Source organism: Danio rerio, chromosome 11, assembly GCF_049306965.1.
Source record: "Danio rerio strain Tuebingen ecotype United States chromosome 11, GRCz12tu, whole genome shotgun sequence".
Classification (NCBI taxonomy): domain Eukaryota; kingdom Metazoa; phylum Chordata; class Actinopteri; order Cypriniformes; family Danionidae; genus Danio; species Danio rerio.
Window position 1 is genome coordinate 33,441,671 of NC_133186.1, and position 21,072 is coordinate 33,462,742.

A 21,072-nucleotide genomic window follows, 5' to 3' on the forward strand; every position below is an offset into this window, starting at 1 on the left:
CCTGTGATTTGATCAGCTGTATTTACACTTTTTCTCTTAGGGCTTATTATGCAGTCTCTGTCGACATCTTGTGGATGAACATGGTCAATCATTTTTGCTCAAAGACAGGCTAATGGCCGCCGACGCAGTTTTTCAGAAATTCTAAATATTTTAAAATTGGTACTATCCTTAAAAATAAACTGCATAGTTACAATCTAAACAACAACATTCTCAACTAAAAAGGCCTCAAAAGTACATTATGTTGTCATACAGCTGCAATATTTGTCAAACAGTAGAGTGTCCTCTGCTTGTGGCTGTATGTGAGCGGAGGAATACACAACGCTGAAGGGTTAAAAGGCTGTACAGTGCTGTTATTAGCAGAAATTCGCACGGCTATCAGCCAATCAGATTCAAGAACCAGACAGAACTGTTATTAACAAAATTATTAATATGATTAATTAATCATTTACCTTAAATTTGTATATCATTCTAGTGAATATTTCAGAAAAATTTTCCTTAAAATATTTAGATCTTCTTAAATATTTTGTATAATGTTTAAAATACAGATAAATTTAAGTAATTAAATGTATTAAACTATTATAGGTTATTTGGTTACAACAGCATTTTAGTATTCTTTCTTTCTTTCTTTCTTTCTTTCTTTCTTTCTTTCTTTCTTTCTTTCTTTCTTTCTTTCTTTCTTTCTTTCTTTCTTTCTTTCCCCAACAATCACCGATGTACCTCATTCATAACCAGAGTACTTTTATTTGACATTTAAAGCTCAAAGACTTTTATTTTGAAAGCTCAATCTTCCGTGCATGTTTTACAAAACCCGTCTTGTCGTTGACTTCACGCAGCTCCTGAGCAAGAGGGGCTAATATGTCGATGGAGGATCCTTTTTTCGTGGTTAAAGGGTAAGAAAAGTTACAATCCTCTTCCCTGTACATGTTTCTGTCGTCCATCTTTGTCTGAATGACATGACGTTAATACTGACAGGTTAATTTGATGGTCAGTGAGGCATCTTCATCACTACCTGTAGCCACAGTTAATGTCACATTATTGTTTTCATGTGACTTTACTAATCAACAACCATCATGCTTTAATAAACAGGAATATATAAATGTTAATAAGTGATTTAGATATCTGGAAGGTTAAACGAAGTCTGAAAAGCACTCTGTTGACAAGTGTAAAAACACTGATTTATGCTACATGTCATTCATTAAACGTACTGATACTAAACTAAAGTTATTGAGGTAAAGTTGCTTTTATATTCGGACATTTGTTCAGTGACAACTTGTGACATGCTTCCCTTTTTTACCGTGGTACTTTGAGAATTCTGAAATCAGATTTAAGAATGACTTGTAAACAAACTTAGCACTGTTTATTTGACTGAACAAGGTTGTATTTTGATAGTCATTGGCAGCTAATATAATTTCACTATTTAGAATTAGCAAATAATACTTTACTGAAAGTATATTATTAAGGAGAAAGTCCAATTTTGTGAATATAAATCTGTCAATATTTGTTAAATAAAAAAAATAATGGCTGATGCGTTGACACAGCAGGTGAATATAGAGGTAAAGTTGGTTTTATATGCGCACATTTATTAATTCAGCAGTGTCTATACTGTTAACCATGTTACGTTGAATATTTGATCAAAATTAGCATGCAAGTATGACTTCTAAACAACATTAACACTTTCTAATTGACTGTGAACAATGCTGTACTTTAATGGTCATTTGCTGCTCATATGATTTCCTTATTTAGACTTTCCACAGATTACTTTTCTGAGATATTATTAGTAAGGAGAATGTCTGAATATCCGAATATAAAACCAACTTTACCTCTATCAGGTGAATAGGGTAAAATAATATAATTGATGATTATCACCAGATTTCCAAGTTGATTAACACGGTTAGAATTGCTAGTTTTTTGTATACGTTTTCTCAAATGTTGAGTTTAAATATGCAAAATGAGGCAGTACTTAAAGAAACGTGCTTCACTAAGGAAAATAATTTAAACAGTGTTAGAAATCATGTTCAATAATCTTGTTATTTCTTTTTTTGATACAGTAGGGTCAATGATTTTTTCAAAGGCATTTTAGGAATCTCTAATTTTCACGCCATTATTCAGAAAACACTGCAAAGTCCTAAAAAAAAGTCAAAAATTTTTGCAATAAATATAAAACCAGCTGAGGTGTGTACTGATTTATATATATATATATATATATATATATATATATATATATATATATATATATATATATATATATATATATATATATATATACACACACACACACACACACACACACACACACACACACACACACACACACACACACACACACACAAAGATACATACTTTTAAAAGTTTTTCCAAAAAAAAAAAAATTTAAATAAATAAATAAATCTACAGACATGCATTGACAGTCAGGCAAAAGCAGCACTTAAAAGTTACTTCACTTTAGACTGACAAAAAGCCAGTGGGCCCAAAATCTCAAAACTGACAGATGCAAAAAAATAAAAAATATATATATATAAAAAAAAAATAAAACGCTGTCTTTTACTGCCATTTCCCACACCAATCTCATTACAAAAATAATTATAAAACTCAACTAGGCCAGCACAATATTGGAAAAATTTTGATATTTTGTTATTCTGCTACATATTTTGGGATATGAATACAATTTCATCAGATGGCTTGAATGGCTCTATTTGGAAATAGTTGATCATTTTAGATATCAATTATATATGCATATATCATGTATATATAACTTGCATAATCTCTCTTACTGAAAGAGACTTACAGATCTTGCTTATGCTTTGTATTTTCCCCCCTTTAACAACAACAACAACTATGAACAGTAAAACACGGGGAGCTACAAATCCTTTAGAAGATTGCCTTTAAAGAAGAAAAAAATATCATGTTAAATAAATTTAAAAGTTACAATTCAGGAAAAATACAGGTATATTGGTAAAAAAAATACTAAATCCACTTACTCCAAATTAGAGAAAAGTAGTGTTCTTAATGAGAAAATCGTGACATGTATAGTGTGCACTGTATCAATCCATTCTTCAACTTTAGGTGATTCTAATTTTAACCATTGTTTTTGTAAATGTTTTTTACTAGCTGCCAGAAGGATCAATAACAGTTTCATGTCTTTATTAATACATCCATTTAAATTTATATTACCCAAATATAAAGATGCACAAGTGAAGGCAATCTCTACTTCAAAAATGGCATCTAATTGTTTTTTAATCTCAATCCAGTTTGGGGTTAAATTCTGACAATCCCAAAAAAACATGATCATTTGCATACAATCTAATAAACAATCTACATTGTTTATCCAAGTCTAACAGCATTCAGGTACAGTAGTTGAATTATAAAAATACAAATAATTCAATAAAATTAATCCTTATTGAAGTTACGAATGGCACAGTTTATTATACCGGAATGCTTTTAAAATCATTATACAGTCATGGAGATCAAAAACACAGCCACATCATAAATTATAATACAAACTCAACATTGCATAACCTGCAATGTGACTATTGCAAATGATCACATTGCGATATCAATGCTGAAACGACATATTGTGCAGCCCTAAACTCAACCCAACTTAATAGAAACTACCACCAACTTAGTGCACATGTGCAAGTTGTTTGCTATAGATAAACAAGTAGAAAGGCTTTGACAGTTTGCTTGTCTTTCTGGCAGGGAGGTGCAGAAGGCCCTGTCGAAAGCACAGGGTTTGTATGAGCGCTGGGAGGAGTTGCTGCAGGAGGAGACCCCCGTCAGCAGAGATGAGCTCGACTGGAGCACCAATGAGCTCCGAAATTGCCTGAGGGCCATCGACTGGGACCTGGAAGACCTACATGAAACCATCAGTATCCTGTTGAAAACTGAAGACCTGTGATGCTTTTAAACTTCAGAATGTTACACAAAATGGCTCTGTATTGGGAAAAAAAAGATATTGGGCTGACAAAAGAAAGGAAAAGGGATTTTTATGAATCTTATTTTTTTTTAAAGTCACAGTTTTTTTTGTTATCTATGAAAGAAGCCACATTGTGCAGTGTTATTACAATTAAAAATTTTATTACATACAATTATTATAATTAACTTGTAGTTTAGATTAATTTCTAGATATTTCATTCTGTGTTCAGGATATTTATTATTAATAGTGTTAATAATTATATGAAAACTAAGATACATTTTTTTCAGTATTATTTGATGAGCAGAGAGTTTTAAAGAGTACAAATCCTTGGCTATTATTAAGGACTTGACTGTCAGTTCCTCTGTCTTTTCACTGTATAGAACAGTTCATTGCTTAAATCTTTCTGACCTCTTGCTATTTAAATTAAAACCATTATTTTGTATAAATTGGGTATTTATTAAATACACAAAAAATGTCAGATATGTCAAATAACCTTTGTGGAAAAAATAGTAAAATATTTAAATGATGTTACACGATTTATTGTAAAATACTGTATTTATGTAAAAAAAAATGCATTCTAATCTGTACTTATTAAAATGTATAAAAGAATAAACAAGACCGACAGACAGACAGACAGACAGACAGATGGATGGATAGATAGGAAGATGAATGGATAGATAGGCAGATGGATAGATAGATAGATAGACAGACAGACAGACAGACAGACAGACAGACAGACAGACAGACAGACAGACAGACAGACAGACAGATGGATAGATAGATAGATAGACAGATAGATAGGAAGATGAATGGATAGATAGGCAGATGGATGGATGGATGGATGGATGGATGGATGGATGGATGGATGGATGGATAGATAGATAGATAGATAGATAGATAGATAGATAGATAGATAGATAGATAGATAGATAGATAGATAGATAGATAGATAGATAGATAGATAGATAGATAGATAGATAGATAGATAGATAGATAGATAGATAGATAGATAGGCTGGGGGCGGGCAGGGGAGAAATTTCTTTTAGAAGTTATTGAAATACTTAATCTAAATAATATATTTGGTATATACTGTAAGCTGTTGTTACACTGAATAAAAAAATAGAGAGATTTTTATTGGAAATCTAATATATATATTTTTGCTTTCAATAATAGTTTTTTTTTTTGGACTCATATGCAGAAGTTGGTTTAGTCCTTGACCGTATCAGGTATTGTGGAGGCGAACCCTGGAAAGTTCCGATTAGGAGAACATGAACTCCAGGAGAGACGAGACTTTGTGGAAAGAACACGGAAATCCGTTCAGGTGCCAATCATTCTCCTCCACACACACAGACATATATTCTATTTATTATTATTTATTTCTATATGAATGTTTCTGTGTATCTCTCTGTAGCTAATGAAGGAGCAGCTCTCCAGTCCCTCTGCTGTGGCACAAGCGGAGAAGAAAAACAAACAGGTGAGTTCATTCTGTTCTTTGTTCAACTGAATGGATTGATATGGTGATGTTTGCTGGTGTCAACAGCACTGTCTCTGACAGGCTCTGCTCGGGGCCACAGCAAAGGACCGATACGCCGGTCTGGAGCCTCATCTGGTGTCTGCAAACTCCAGATATATTCAGGAGCAACAGGAGCAGCAGCAGGTATGACACAGGGGCTCACATTGCACTTATCATGAAATAGTATTGACAATATTCACAAAGTGAGTTGAACAAACTCTGGGTTGCAGAACAAGTCTCAAGATCAAAGGTTTATTGTTTCACAAAAATTGATATAAACTTTTTCTGATAACTCTTGGTTTAATCCAGAGTTTGTGATTATGCAAGTGCAGCAAACAGCTAATCAAAGGAGACATGAGAGCAGCAGTTTGATTAATTTCTCACAAGAGAGTCAAAAATTCACCTCTCTGTTAAAGATTAAGAGATAACATTATCAGAAATATAAAGTTTGATGAGGCAACTTAAAGCTAATAGTGCTATATCAATGCAAATCAATTTGCAGATTTTATTAATGTTGATTTAAAAACAGCTAAAAGACAGCCATTTTAAAAGCCTAATTCATTTAAGCAAATTTAAATATTTAAATGTAAAGTTTATTTTTCAGACATTATTAATATTAATTGACAATTAAAAACTATTTAAATCTATCCTCTTAAGACCCAAGGTGTTTTTTACATGCATTTTTTATTTCTCTTTGCTATTTGGGCTTATTGGAACGTAATTAGAATAAAAGTATCATCTTTTGATATGATGTACTTTTGGAGAAAAATGGTGTCTATATATGTGGACTCATGGTCCGAATTCACATAAAACACTTTTTCCCTGAATTTTTTTTATGCATATTTAACATATAATTTTTTTTTTTACTTGCTTTGACTATCTGAGAGGAAAAACTAAATTTTTTCCCATTTTGGACACTTAAAACTAGGGTTTGGGACATTTTATATGCTGCAAAACAGTTGCAGGATGACACTTTATGTCTGTAACAAAATATAAAACATTCAAAGTATTTTAAATAGCCACTTAAGAGCTTAAAATGTGCTGTCCACGTATGTGAACACTCAGGCCCTAGGAGGTTATACTATAGAGTTAAAGTATTAATATTTGCAATTATTATTTGAAACTTGACTCAAAAATGCATTTAGGCTATTTACTCACAGCTGATTGGTCCAGTTTGGGTTTGAGATCTGTAACCCAGAATAAAACCACAAGTTACCATAGTGAAGAAACTGATCAACCCACTTTTTTGAGCCAGAAAAGAGTTTGCTCAAACTAAATGCAAACTTACCTGGGTAGAATCCCAAACTGGCATTATGCAACATTATGCAACAGGCCTCAGAAAGCAAGCAAAGCATGAGCTTTACAGGCAGAAAACAAGGACATTTGATCTTTTGGTTTGAAGGTTTAATATTACAGTTTTGATTGTTTCATATTATTTTCATATATCATAATAAGCAAGTTTCTCTCTATGCAGTTGATCATGCAGGACCAGGATGAGCATTTGGAGCTGGTCACAGGCAGTATCCGCGTCCTGAAGGACATGTCCAGCAGGATAGGAGACGAGCTGGATGAACAGGCAGTGTAAGCGAACAAATAACACCTTTTAAATTTTGAGTGATGCATTACATCAGTTTTACTGCTTATGAGTGCACAGGATAGCAAGCATTAATGAAAATAATGTAGATGGCAACTATGATTCTGATCCTATTCAACACAGAAAAGTATGAATAGCTTATTCTGGTGCACCTTTTCACAAAATGACAATAGGCAGAGAGTGTTGCTGATCTTTTTGTGGCTGTTTGACTGCAAATCTAATCGAATGTGTTTTGATTAACTCTGTAAACATCCAATTGTGGACAATCTTGAAATGTTACATCTGTATTTAGTATGATTCTCTTTTAATCAAATGAACAAAAATGCATCTTTTTTGTCCTAGTATGCTGGGTGAGTTTAATGAAGAGATGGACCAGACCGGTTCTAGAATGGACTCGGTGTTGAAGAAAATGGAGAAGGTTTCACACATGACCAGCAGTGAGTGCTTTGATTTGATTTGATCTGTTTATTTATTTTGAACAGAAAAATAATACACAGAACACACAACTTCAAACAAAATACATGGTTGAAATAGAGCAGGATTAAGCACAAGCGTATTATTTTCCCCATCCCATTACCACACACATTATTCATCTATTACTTCAGCTTATTTCTTCTTTTGTTTATCTCTTCTTTTTACATGAGACATATTTGATCCTTTTAGCATATTTAATACATTATATGTTTGATTCCATTTGTACATTTACATTTTAAAACATAGACCCATAGTACTGCAAACAGCCATTAATTGGGATTTCATCATACCCTTCTCAGTTTGTTCACCTCTATTGATCATTATATTCCTTTAATAATATATATTTATACAACTCTTTAAATTGATTAATATCCTGACATTGTTTGAGGGTCTGTTCCAAAATTTCACACCACATAGACAATTTTTCATAAGTTGTCCTTTTTTCCAACCTCCTAAGATTTCGTTCCTCTCTCAGATTATATCTCCCTTCACACATTACTGTGTTATTTTGTACTCATATTTTCAAGTTTATCATATGTCGTATCTGTCTATAAAGTTTATTTCTACATTATATGTAATGGCATAGAGCAGCACGGTGGTGCAATGGGCAGCACAATCGCCTCACAGCAAGAAGGTTGCTGGTTCGAGCCTCGGCTGGGTTAGTTGGCGTTTCTGTGTGGAGTTTGCATGTTCTCCCCGTATACGCATGGGTTTCCTCCGGGTGCTCCGGTTTCCCTCACAGTCCAAAATAACATGTGGTATAGGTGAATTGGATAAGCTAAATTGTCCGTAGTGTATGTGTGTGAATGAGTGTGTATGGATGTTTCCCAGCGATGGGTTGCAGCTGGAAGGGTATCCACTGCGTAAAACATAGGCTGGATAAGTTGGCGGTTCATTCCGCTGTGGCAACCCCAGATTAATAAATGGACTAAACCAAAAAGAAAATGAATGAAGGAATGTAATAGAATAGTTAATCCAAAAAGAAAACAGTTGCTCACTATTTACTCACCTTCAAGTGCTAATAAATCTTTTATTTCCTAATTTTTTCTGTTGAACAAAACGATAATATATTTTGAAGAATGTTGGTACCTGGTAACCATTAACATCCAGATCTATGTGGTTTCCAGCATTTTTCAGATTATCTTTTTATTTTGTGTGTTCGACGAGACAGAAACCTTGTTCAGAACATGGAAGGAGAGTAAATTATGAAAGAAATTAAATTTAGGTGAACTATCCCTTTAATGGTATATTATTTGATATTTTATACTGATATATTTGTATATGATATAAAACATTGTGTACCACAGCTTTCATATTTTTTATATATTAAAATGTTCTGTTTAATGATTGTCATTCATTTTTAGTCTATTTACAAAACACATATTTTAGGCATATTAATAACGCATTTGATGACATATTCACATTGACATCCTTTTTATTATTTAAAAAAAGATATTATAATCAGGGCTTGACACATTTGACACATTTTTAAAAAATATATTTATCGTATTAATAATAGTAATATAGTATTATTAATAAATAATTAGTTCGGTGTGGCCAAAGAGAAAAATGGTAAATTCTTCGCAGTAAGGCCTAAAAAGTCATGTGAAATAAAAACAAAAAAATTAAGGAGGCATGTGGATATAACACATAATTTAAATCAAGTAATTTTGCCATGCCAACATCAAATTTATGCAAATATATTTTCCCAACCACAAAATTGAGGCTAGTGAAAATGGCGAGTACCTATAACATTGGAAAACTACTAGCCACAGTGGCTGGTGATCAAAAAAGTTAGTTAGGCCCTGATTAAAATATAAAAAAATCTCTGTCAGTCAGTATTTTTTGCCATAATTCCTTTGAAAAAATGTTATAAAGAACAGCATTTATTTGAAATATAATATTGTAAACAACAATCAGTTACAATTCAATGTATCTGGCGAGTTAAAGTATTAAAAAATCATTAACCCTTTAAAATAATGGTCATTAGTTAATGTATTATCCAACATGAACAAACTATTAGTGATCCATTTATTACTGTATTTATTCATATGTTCGTTAACATTATTAAAGTAAATTATTTAATAAAAAATAATAAAAGTTAATTATAGTTGTTATTTAACTATGATTAATTAATGCTCTCCAAGAATATTCATATTTGATGGTAATAAATACAATAACTAATGGACCATTATTCTTAAGTTCTACCAAAATAAATTTCTGTATATTTTAAAATATATTTTATTTATGTATTTGTTTATTTATTTGTATTTTTTAATTGTATTTATTTTTATTATTGTTTGTATTTATTTATTTTAATAAAAACAACAGCTTCCAAAACAGGTTTACATGTTAGAATTGCACTCATGTATTTCTATAGTTTTGAAGGATTTCATAAATGAGTGTGTGACTGATTGATGTGTTTTGTGTGCGGCAGGTCGGAGACAGTGGTGCGCTATTGGAGTTCTTGTCATTATACTGATCGTGGTGCTCATTTTGTTCTTCGCCATTTAAACCAGACACTTCTTCGGTTTGGCCTTCCATCATGCTGAAATCTTACAGAGGAAGACAGAAGTTTACCACGATTCTTCCATTATCCTTTATGAGAGAGATGTCGAGAGTTATTTTTTATAGTCCTTTTCACCTCATCTTGTCTTCAGTAACCCACATCGCTTCTCCTGTTTTTGGGTGGACTCTGCAAGGTCTGTTCCAGCATTTCACTGGCGCCGAGGTGGAATTTAACAGTTATTATTATGTTCCTTATGTTTTAATGTGGTACAGAGTGCATGTGGGGCTGGGGAATTTGATATTGCCTTATTATATTTTTATATGTTTGATTCTGACAGTGCAGTCATTGTGAAAGTTATATATCAATATACTCATTGTGTGCTGATGGGTGGTTCACCAAATATTTAACAAAGTAAATGTTGTTTTTTAAAGTAATCAACCCATAACGAGCACAATGAGTCAATGCAGTCTTATAGCGCCCTCTAGATTTCTAGATCGACATACCAAAGTTAAAGGGATAGTTCACCCAAAATTGAACATTCTGTCATCATTTACTCACACTTCACTAAATCAAAACATTCTGAGTTTCTTTAAACACAAAAGGAGATATTTTGAAAAATGTGGGAAACTAGTAACCGTTGACTTCCATAGCAATTTTTTTTTCTTAGTATAGGAGTCCCAGCAACCAGTATTCTTATATACGTTGATTTTTAATATCTTTGAATTTCTTTAATAATAATAATAATTATTATTATAATAATAATAAGTTTAAATATTCTTTTTGTGTAAACAAAGTCATTTTCATTTTTTGGGTGAACCAAGTTAAAATTTACTCACCATCACCTTTAAAGAGTTACTTTTTTCTGTTGAACCAAAAAAGGGGTAGACTTTTAACATTACCTCCATAGGAAACTAAATACTATGGAAGTCAATGGTTACAGGTTTCCAACATTTCTCAAAATCTCTACTTTTGTATTTAATAGAAAAATATCAACTCAAACAGGTTTGGAACAAATGGAACAATGACAGAATTTAAATTTTTGGAACATTCTGTCATCATTTACTCACACTTCACTTAGTCAAAACTTGTTTGAGTTTCTTTAAACACAAAAGGAGATATTTAGAAAAATGTTGGAAACCTGTAACCATTGATTTCCATTGTATTTTTTTCATACTATGGAAGTCAATAAGTCCCAACAACAAACATACTTATAAATGTTGGTTTATAATATCTCAAATAATAATATGTTTAAATATCTTCTTTTGTGTTTAATAAAAAAAATAATTAACTCTCATTTAAAACCACATGAGGGAGAATGAATGTAGAAGAGGTCATTTTATTATTTGGGTGAACAAAGTTAAAATGTACTCAGCCTCACCCTCAAAGAGTTACTTTTTTCTGTTGAACCAAAAAACTGGTTTTGAAGAATGTTAGAAATGGGTAAACATTTAAAATTACCTTCATAGGAAAAATAAATATTATGAAAGTCAATAGTTACAGGTTTCCAACATTTTTCAAAATCTCTTCTTTTGTGTTTATAGAAAAATATCAATTAACACAAGTTTGAAATAAGTGAAAGGTGAGTAAACAACAGAATGTTCTCTTTTTTTCCCCCATATCAGAGTGAATGCTGGCTTATAGCGCCCTCTAGATTTCCAGCTGGCCATACCCAAGTTAAAGGGATAGCTCACACAAAAATGAACATTCTTGGCATTATTTACTCACACTTCACTTGTTTAAAACTTTTTTGAGGATATATTTTGAAAAATGTTGGAAACCTATAACCATTGACTTCAATAGTAATTGTTTTTTTCATACTATGGAAGTTAATGAGTCCCAGCAACTAACATTATTATGAATGTTGGTTTATAATATCTTTAATAATAATACATTTAAATATCTTCTTTTGTGTTCAATAGAAAATAATAAACTCTCATTTTAAAAAAAATACGAGGGAGAATAAATGTAGATGAGGTCATTTTTATTTTCTGTGTGAACTGACTCAAATTTACTCACCATCACAATCAAAGAGTTATTTCTTTATGTTGTACCAAAAGAGAGATTTTAAAAAATGTTAGAAATGGGTAAAAAGGAAAAACAAATACTATGAAAATTAATGGTTACAGGTTTCCAACATTTTTCAAAACCTCTTCTTTTTTTTGTTCAAACGGGTTTGGAACATGAAAGGTGAGTAAAAAGATGACAGAATTTTCCATTTTGGGTGAACTATGCCTTTTCTATCTGATGGAAATTAAATCATGAACTTTTTAAATTATCATTTGCTCTTTTATTCATGGATGAATCTCATCATTTGAGTCAACTCGTGGATAATTGGTTGCAAAAAATGGTCAAATTTGCTCACACTGACAATTTTCATAGATCTGCTTGTAAGTATTGGGATTTTTACTCATTTTAAAATCAGATTTTATGCATTGCTTTTAAGATTACTGTATATTGTTATTGCGGCGGATTTGTATAGAGTCATTTGGACACACTGTGCATTTTGATGGATTAAGTCACAATGATATTCCATACTTCTCCATCATTTTACTATTTTCACTAATTAACTGGTCTTTTAAATGCAGTAAAAGCAGCAACATGCATGTTCTGGAAGTCGCATTTTATTTTAAGGGGGAGAGGCTCACCAAAAAATGGATCTTTGCTTTTGATTTACTCACATTTTACATTTAAAAAGATTTTAAGCTGATGATTTCATTTTTTGGTGATTCATAAAATGACATTTTCAAATATCAGCACTTTTAATAGTCAAAAAAGCACACAGACAAAACAAAATGTAATAGGTGTGACTAGCTGGAAGGTAAATGAACAGCAATTTAGTTTCATTCTTAAGTAAACTCCCCCACTAACTGACAGCATCCCCTAAAGAGCTAATCAAAAGCTTCAGTTATGATTGTTACTTCATATTTGTGCTCCAGAACTCGGATCTAATATCGTGTGCTAACGAACATTTTGTACTCATATCCTCTGTGCCAATGAGTTTTTCTGAGATCTGAGTGTATAAGGACTCCAGGTGCCCGTGGGTGAATGTATTGTTCAAAACCAACGCTTTCCTCTCTTTCAGCTTTAGCTGAACTCGACTCATTTCAGTATTGTTTATTGTCATTTTATAATACAATAACGTATCCTAGCAACTCCGAGCATAAGATTTTCGTTGTGAGCCTTAAAAAGTCAAATACAACGTCTGCCATCAAAAAGTGGAACAAGGGATGAAAATGAATGACCTCTTTCATGTCCTTTTAGGGAAATTCGGTACTCGTTTGATGTTCTTTCAGTTGTAGAGGAAATAAATTTGCTGCCTACATGAATGACTGCATTTCAGTCCAGTTCTAATGCCCGTGTCATTAGTTTTTGTAAGCATTTGTATTATATAAGACTTTTGGCTTTATTTTGGCGTCTTGATAAATCCAAATGGTTCCCGAATAAAGTATATGCATTTGACATGCTGTTTCTTTTGTTTCTCAAGTTTATAAGCATCACAATGGACTAATGTCATGGCTAGAATATTTTTTAAAGAAAAAACACTACAAGCAAAACTATCGTTTTGTTCATGAATAAGAGTTTTTGGGCTAATTTGCTTTTACAATATGTCTCAGAATAGTAGGGGGATTTAAACCACAGTTTTATGTAGTTCACTTCATATTTTTGCATCTGTAGATTTCAGTTTAAATGGCATGGTTGTTGGTACCAGAAGGGCTGGTCTGAGTATTTTAGAAACTGCTGATCTGCTGGGATTTTCACGCACAACCATCTCTAGGGTTTACAGAGAATGGTCTGAAAAAGAGAAAATATTCAGTGAGCGGCAGTTCTGTGAGCCCAAATGTCGTGTTGATGTCAGAGCAGAATGGCCAGACTGGTTTAAGCTGACAGAAAGGGAACCATAACTCAAATAGCCCCTTGTTACAATGGAGGTATGCAGACAAGCATCTCTGAATGCACAACCAAATGAACCTTGAGGCAGATGGGCTACAACAGCAGAAGACCACACAGAGTACAACTCCTGTCAGCTAAGAACAGGAAACTGAGGCTACAGTTCGCACAGGCTCACCAAAATTGGACAATAGCAGATTGGAAAAACGTTGCCTGGTCTGATGAGTCTCGATTTCTGCTGTGACATTCGGATGGTAGGGTCAGAATTTAGCATCAACAACATAAAAGCATGGATTCATCCTGTGTAGGGGATATTTTCTTGGCACACTTATTGTTAACGCCACAGCTTACCTGAGTATTGCTGACCATGTCCATCCCTTTATGACCACCGTGTACCCATCTTCTTATGGCTACTTCCAGCAGGATAACGCTCCTTGTCATAAAGCGCAAATCATCTCAGACTGGTTTCTTGAACATGACAATGTACTCAAATGGCCTCCACAGTCACCAGAGCTCAATCCAATAGAGCACCTTTGGGATGTGGCGGAACGGGAGATTCGCATCATGGATGTGCAGCTGACAAATCTGCAGCAAATGCGTGATGTTATCATGTCAATATGGAACAAAGTCTCTAAGGAATATTTTCAGTACTATGTTGAATCTATGCCACAAAGGAGTAAGGCAGTTCCGAAGGCAAAAGAGGTCAAACCCGGTACTAGTAAAGTGTACCTAATAAAGTGGCCGGTAAGTGTATAATACAACATACTTTTTTTTTCTTTCTTTCTTTTTCTTTTTTTAAGTAATGTCTCAGAATACTACAGGCAATTAAACTAGTTTTATATAGAACACTTGATATTTTTGCATTTGTAGATTTCAATTGAAATGTACGAAAATGTATTTTCTCCAATTTTTAAATTTGCCCTCAACACTACTTTATTAATATATTACAACATGAAGCAAAATTTTACTAGAACAAAAAACAAAAATTTTAAAAACCTGTGTATTTTTCCTATATCCTTCAAAATAGGGATGCACCAATACAGAATTTTTGACATTCGGATAACCAATATCTCCTTAGATTTGGGAGCAAATACCTGATATATGAGCCACTAAATATAAACATTACTATAATATAGTATTTTTTCTGCATCATTACAAAATAAAAAGTGAACAGAGCGAACAACTGATTTTATTTTAAAGCTTAAACTTCAAAAAAGTTTGCACTGATGCTGAACTTTATTCTTTTCTATGTTAACTTAAATTAAATTAATTATTCTTTTTTTGTTAAATTTAAATTTAATTAACTACTCTTTTCTGTGTCATAGTTTCTTTCATATAAATAAAATCTACTGCCTGACACAAACAAAAAAAAAAGCAACCATGTCACTGAACTCTTATTAAAATAGCAGTAAAATAACAATAAAAAAGTGTCATGCAGAAAACACATGAAGTGGTTCAACCAGAGGAAATATTATCTAAGTTATTGACAAATATATCAGCCTGATATAGTTAAAGGGCTGATGACAATACCTTTCATGAGCTGATTTCATAAAGTTTGTTATCAGCTTATGCTGAATAATGATAGAACATTATGATTATACATTCCTTTTGCTTGTAAATTAAATTCTGTTTATTCCCTTTTATATTTTATAACACTGAAATTAAGTGTCTTTAATAAGCTCAACCACCACGCAATAAAACAAACCACAGCAATTCTTTGTTACAAATCTTTTTATTAAGATGTATTTTCTTCTCTCCACGTTTATTTATTCATTTACTTTTTTACAGTAGTTAATGTGCAATTTTCTTTCTCATTGGGTCACAGTAAAGGAATTCACAAAGTTATTGGCACTTGGAACACAGAGGAAAACACTGGCATTGGGTGAAGGATAACGGGAGTTTTGACATCAGTAGACGCTACTGCATTTGCTTCCAAAAAGAGCGGATTTCTGGGGAATTACATCTCATGCTGTGAGTGCACAACTAACAATCAAACTTCATTAGTGTTTCTATGTATAATGTACAGTGTATATATAGATCTGTATTTATATATGTATATTCATATATCAGGAAAAGAAAATCTGCATGATCCCTGTAGCCACACACACACCAGAGACACTGCTCCGAGCCATGTTGACGGATCTTCTCGAGACCTCTCCCAAGGTATGAATCAAACATCATATTCAAAATTGGCCTGCATTTGCATTAGGTTCCTGTCAGAAAAATGAAAATGCAGCACTTGACCTGTATGAGGTTACAGAGGAGCAATGGCTGAGGCTTTCGGGAGGTAGATCCACGTGCATTTTTGTCTCTGGTGGGCAGGGATGTGAAAAAAAGCCATTTATGCTTGAATATAGTCTTTGAGGTTGCTGGAGGAGTGAAGTAAACGTACATGAAGCTTCAGAGAGAGATTTATACTGGAGGAAGGTGAAACAGGTGGATAGACATCTTAGTAAAAGAAGATAATGTACAAGTTTTAGAGTTTAGGAGGAGGTATTCATCCGAGGCTTTTGATTGCATCTTTCATGTGTACACGAATACACACCTCATTCTCCTTAGAACTGTGAGGCGAAGTAATTAAGCTTTATTACAGAAGTCATATACACAGAATGTTTTTGTTTTTTGCAGCACTGAGAAATGAAATACCCAGAGTTTTTAAGGCAAGACACTAGAGGCGATTTATTTTTCACACAAAACATCGAAAGTAGCCTACACAATTGCTGTTTTTTTCTAAATCAACTTCCCCAGGACATGCAAGTCAGATATTTGTACTTCTGGGGTACTTGCAAGCTTAATTTATTCATATCTACGGGTACATTGACAGAGCTTTGAACTAAAAAATGACTTCCTGAAAGTTGTTGTCAAAATTCCGATTTAAAAGTACACTCAAGAGAATTTATTAGCTGTATTCTTTATGCCGAGCCAGCAGGTGGCGATGTTACTGTGTGCTCGCGCACATATACGCTTCTGAGCATAAAATACATACCTGTTAACACTAGGGATTAACTGCAGCTTGTTTACTTATTTTAGTTCAATACTTCATTCATAAATGCAACATTTTGAAACACAGCTCCTCATTTGATTGTCTTTAAAAAGAAGTTTGCCACCTATGTGGAGGCTTTAAAAATAATGAAGGATGAGAAGGCTGAACAATTGAAGTAAAACAATATGGTTTTATTTAACCCCTTACAGAGTTTCTGTTTGATGTCTGCACGGTATGTTGTTCTTTTATACTTTATGTTTTTATATTTGATTCATTGTATATCTGACATGTCTTAGTCAGTTTGTGAAAGAGTATGTTGAAATTGTTATGTTTTTTAAAGGCAAAAAACTGTTAACATTGTGAAGTGAAAATAGCCCCAAAGTCCCCCAAAAAATAGTTTTAAAGAAATTCCACAAATGACAAAATATGTATAATTATTGTTATTATTTACATAAACAGCATAAACAACATATATTAAAAAGCTGCATATAAATTGAACTGTTTAGCCTATTAAAATTAATAGCTATTATAAGAAATTGGATCAAGTTATCAAATCTTGTAACCTTTTCTTCACTGTATAATTCAAACATTCTGAATAAAAAGCAGTGAATAAATCACGCATTTAGATTTTTCGTTTGATCGCATTAAATAACAGAGGTGTCACTTTGAAAATGCACAGATCCATAATGAAAGCACTCGATTGTTTTCTTAATTGTTTATGCTTATTTAAAACAACAATTGTGTTTTTAAACCCACCAGGATCTACATCTTTAGATCTTGAAATTATTATTGTAACAACATATATATCTGTTCAAACACACACCCAAAACTCAGGGTGTCCATTTTCGTTCTGCTTCAAATCACACGTACACTATTTATCACTATGGAGCTTGTCTGATAGTCACACACTGACTATTTTGAGGATTGTATAGGTGAGGCAATGGCGCCTGTTATGGAAATGAAGGGAATCCCGCCATTTTTATATTTATTTCAACATGTTTCCATGTCTAAATAAAATGAAAGCACAGAACAGATTCACATTTAAGAGCCAGGGGTATCCCTTGGTGGTTCGGCGGTATGGTTTGCATATAAGGTGAATCAGCACTTTGATGTTTATGGTCACCCTTCATAGAAAGATTGAAAATACGGGAAAATACCTCTACGGAATAATAGCAGGATAGAACTGTAAATTATGGGAGAATCCCGGGAAAAAAAAAAAAAAAACGAGCTTTCATGCCAAAAGAAAATGAAAGCATAAAACAGATTCAAGGGGTGTCCCCTGGTGGTTCGGCGTTATGGTTTGCGTATGGAGAGGATCGGACATGGAAAGATCAAAAATATAGAAGAAATACGGGAAAATACCTTTACAGGATGATAGTGGGATAGAATTGTAGAAGTACAGGAGAATCCCGGAAAAAAAACAGGAGGGTTGACAGGTATGATATTATATCAACGCAAAATGATTTATTAAAATGTGTTTTTAGCGCTTTGTTTGAAACAACTTCTTAACTATTATAATTTGGAAGTTTTGGTGATGCATATTGTTTTACACCCTATTCACCTGTGGTGTCTTGCCTTCGGTTTTTGTAAATGAAGCAACCTAGCAAATGCTGAGACAAATAAAAGTTGAACATCTGAAAAGCATGTTTACACACACCAAACAAAAACAGATGCAGTATATTTGAGAAATACTCATAATAGAAATCTAATAGAAGCTCAATGGAAACAGTCAAGCAGAAAGAGGGAGCAAAAGCAGAGGTCTTCAACTTCAGTTCAGGCAAAAATAACCTTACAGAGATGCAGAACGGACGCCTGTACATACTGTAAAAGTGCTGCATTTTAAGCCTGCTATTGTGTATATTACCATATTAATGTATTTACATGTGATGATTACATTCCATATTGTTTAAAATAAGGTTATTAACCATGTATATAAAAAATATCATTCATTTTGATGGTATAATGAAAAGAAAATCTAGCTTAACATCTTTAAGCCTTTTTATTTTTGACTGTAAGATTGACACCTAGTAGTTGAACCCTAACCATAAAAGATGCTGTTGAAGACCTCTATAGAAAAGCAAAATGTGCTTTTTCAGATAAAAAAAGATAAATTATGATAAAAATAAAGCCCCCTCTCTCATGCAAAATTTATACAACTTTATGTAACAGTTTAGCAAATAACACCCAGTTCTATTTGACATTTTTGATAACCCTTATATGAAATCTGCAGATATTTTTGCCCTAAAAACGTAATACAGAAATGGGGATTTTAATGACAATCCATTGTTAATTGACAAATGTACAATTTCAAATCCAATAGTAAAGAGTGAAACTTTCTAAATATGTTAGGTTGTCTTCCTTCCCGATAGCCATTCATGAATCCCCAAATTTGGCCATTTGTTAATAAAGTGTCATATTAAGTACTGATTGTTTTGATCGTCACATTAGTAAACCTCATCCATTTATTCTAGTTCTGTATATCCACAATAACATTTCCTTCGATGTTGGCAGTTCAGAAGCATTTAAAAATCTGTGTACATATTCTTTTGGTCGGGGCTTATAAAATAAAAAACAATAATGAGAACTGGAATTGATCAAGTCAAATCCTCATTGGCCAGGAGAAGAAAATAATGCACACTAGATTCTATTTACTACCATTGTCAAGTCTGACAGCAGGTGGCGCTGATCCATGTGCCATTCGACGTCATTCAGCCATCACTAAATCAGTAACAAAAATGGCATTTCTTTAAGACAGAGAAAGTAATAATATAGCTTGCAGTGCATTAAGAGCCCATCTACGCTCCTTCAAACTCATCCATGCTTTAACAAATGACATTTGAATAAAGTATTTACCCTCTCGGCTATATAGTTTCAGCTGCGCTCATCTCTTCCAAGCACTTAAGTTCATATAAAAAAAGCAAAAAATATGGTGCTTCTTTTGTTTCTACTGTACATGTGAGGATGTTCCTTTACATAATACTTGGCAACTCTACAGTCTATGTTTAACAAACAAACAAAAAAGCATTTTGATGACCAAGTATGCTAAGATGCTAGTTTCTGTAATGCAATAAAGATAATGTGTTATATGTGTGTTTAAATGTGGAATTAAGAAAATTGTCAAAATTGCACAAAAAAAAAAAAAAAATGTAAATTCTATTAACAAAAACAAATATTAAATTAATTTTTTTCTGTACTTGCGACAACTTTGCAAAGGCTTTCACATTTATTATTATTATTTTTGATTGTATTAGGTCGAAACTTTAATGCTTTTCCTTTATTTTGACTGTTTCTATAAAGACTAAAAAAATAAAAACTTCATTTTTAAACTTTAAAAAATTGTCAAAACTAAAGAAAAGCCTTAAGGCTGGTTTATACTTGTGTGTCAAGTGATCGGCATGACCCATGGCATCTGCCCTGTGAGCAGTGATGCATCTGTGTGCTGTTTGTGTTGCTCTGCAATAGCACTTCCGAAACGCTAGTTGGCAGTAGGTTTTTTGTTCCTCTGTGATGAGTTTCTTCTGTGTTTTGTTTTTTCTGAATGCTAGTAGCTCAAACTCACTCATTCATAGGCAGTAACTGGTGGGTGTGCAACAACTTTAATTATAAGGTAAACACAAAACAAAACATTTCTATCTGGAGCTATTCACGGGACTCCACACTTGTAAACAATCACTTAATCGGGCTTGTGGCTTTCAGCACCGCCCACACTCGTCACCAATACCAAACCAACCAATCACAGAGTTTGCGAAACGCGTCGTTGCGACGTGTAGTTAAATTATTTTAGTGGTTTAAATTTAAATTTAACTTAAATTTAAGTTTAAATTTTCAAAGTGTGTGTCAGTCACGGCAAGGGCTATGCAACCGCGCGAAGGTTTTTTTACTTATAAAAAAAAATCAATCAATTTTGAAAACAAACAAACAAATAATAATCAAAATTTCGTTTTTGCAAATTTAACTTTTGTTTAAAATCTTAAAAAAACTCTTAAAAATAAACAAATAATTAAAATTTCATTTTTGCGAATTTAAATTTAGTTTAAAATCTTTAAAAAAAAACTCTTAAAAAAACTCTTAAAAAAACCTATGAATTTGCAAAGTTGAAAAAGTGTCAGTTTTGAGTTCATAAATACAATATGTTGGTCGTTTTGGTAGCGCTGACGATCATGGGTGGTGTTGAGAGCCGTAAAGCCTGATGGAGCAA

At 32.8% G+C, this 21,072-nt stretch overlaps 2 protein-coding genes and 1 long non-coding RNA gene across 13 annotated transcripts in view; 2 read left to right on the forward strand and 1 right to left on the reverse strand.

The window, feature by feature from the left end:
* Positions 1–791: 791 nt before the first annotated feature.
* Positions 792–13,462, forward strand: stx10 (syntaxin 10). 4 transcript variants are annotated; one of them, XR_012386676.1, is made up of 9 exons: positions 830–890; positions 3,697–3,866; positions 5,140–5,234; positions 5,325–5,387; positions 5,469–5,570; positions 6,901–7,007; positions 7,363–7,457; positions 9,932–10,545; positions 11,504–13,462. XR_012386676.1 is itself a non-coding variant. In NM_001326447.1 (8 exons), the coding sequence occupies exons 1-8, from the start codon at positions 856–858 to the stop codon at positions 10,006–10,008; spliced, it is 744 nt and encodes a 247-aa protein (NP_001313376.1). In that variant the 5' UTR covers positions 792–855; the 3' UTR covers positions 10,009–10,581. The 4 variants fall into 4 exon arrangements, 2 of the variants coding, with proteins under 2 accessions (NP_001313376.1, XP_068080195.1); XR_012386677.1 differs by having other exon boundaries at positions 12,130–13,462; NM_001326447.1 differs by lacking the exon at positions 11,504–13,462 and having other exon boundaries at positions 792–890; positions 9,932–10,581.
* A 1,532-nt stretch (positions 13,463–14,994) lies between these two features.
* On the forward strand, positions 14,995–18,207 carry LOC141376631 (uncharacterized). The gene is made up of 3 exons (XR_012387220.1): positions 14,995–15,862; positions 15,962–16,054; positions 17,084–18,207. It is a non-coding gene; the product is annotated as an uncharacterized lncRNA (long non-coding RNA).
* Positions 15,605–21,072, reverse strand: part of nacc1b (nucleus accumbens associated 1, BEN and BTB (POZ) domain containing b) — a 32,516-nt gene continuing 27,048 nt past the window's right edge. For 7 of the 8 annotated variants that reach the window (XM_073916904.1, XM_073916895.1, XM_073916898.1 and 4 more), the window contains one exon: positions 15,605–19,592. In XM_073916904.1, the coding sequence (XP_073773005.1) occupies positions 19,583–19,592 (10 nt within the window). In that variant the 3' untranslated portion in view covers positions 15,605–19,582. The remainder of the gene's footprint in view (positions 19,593–21,072) is intronic. The other variant, XM_073916900.1, reaches the window with a different exon arrangement.

Bases quoted from the DNA above. Each gene is read 5' to 3' on its own strand.
- stx10 (NM_001326447.1), top strand. From the start codon at position 856: ATGTCGATGGAGGATCCTTTTTTCGTGGTTAAAGG. The intron at 891-3,696 runs GTAAGAAAAGTT...TCTTTCTGGCAG, and splicing joins CCTTTTTTCGTGGTTAAAGG to GGAGGTGCAGAAGGCCCTGT. The intron at 5,235-5,324 runs GTGCCAATCATT...ATCTCTCTGTAG, and splicing joins GAACACGGAAATCCGTTCAG to CTAATGAAGGAGCAGCTCTC.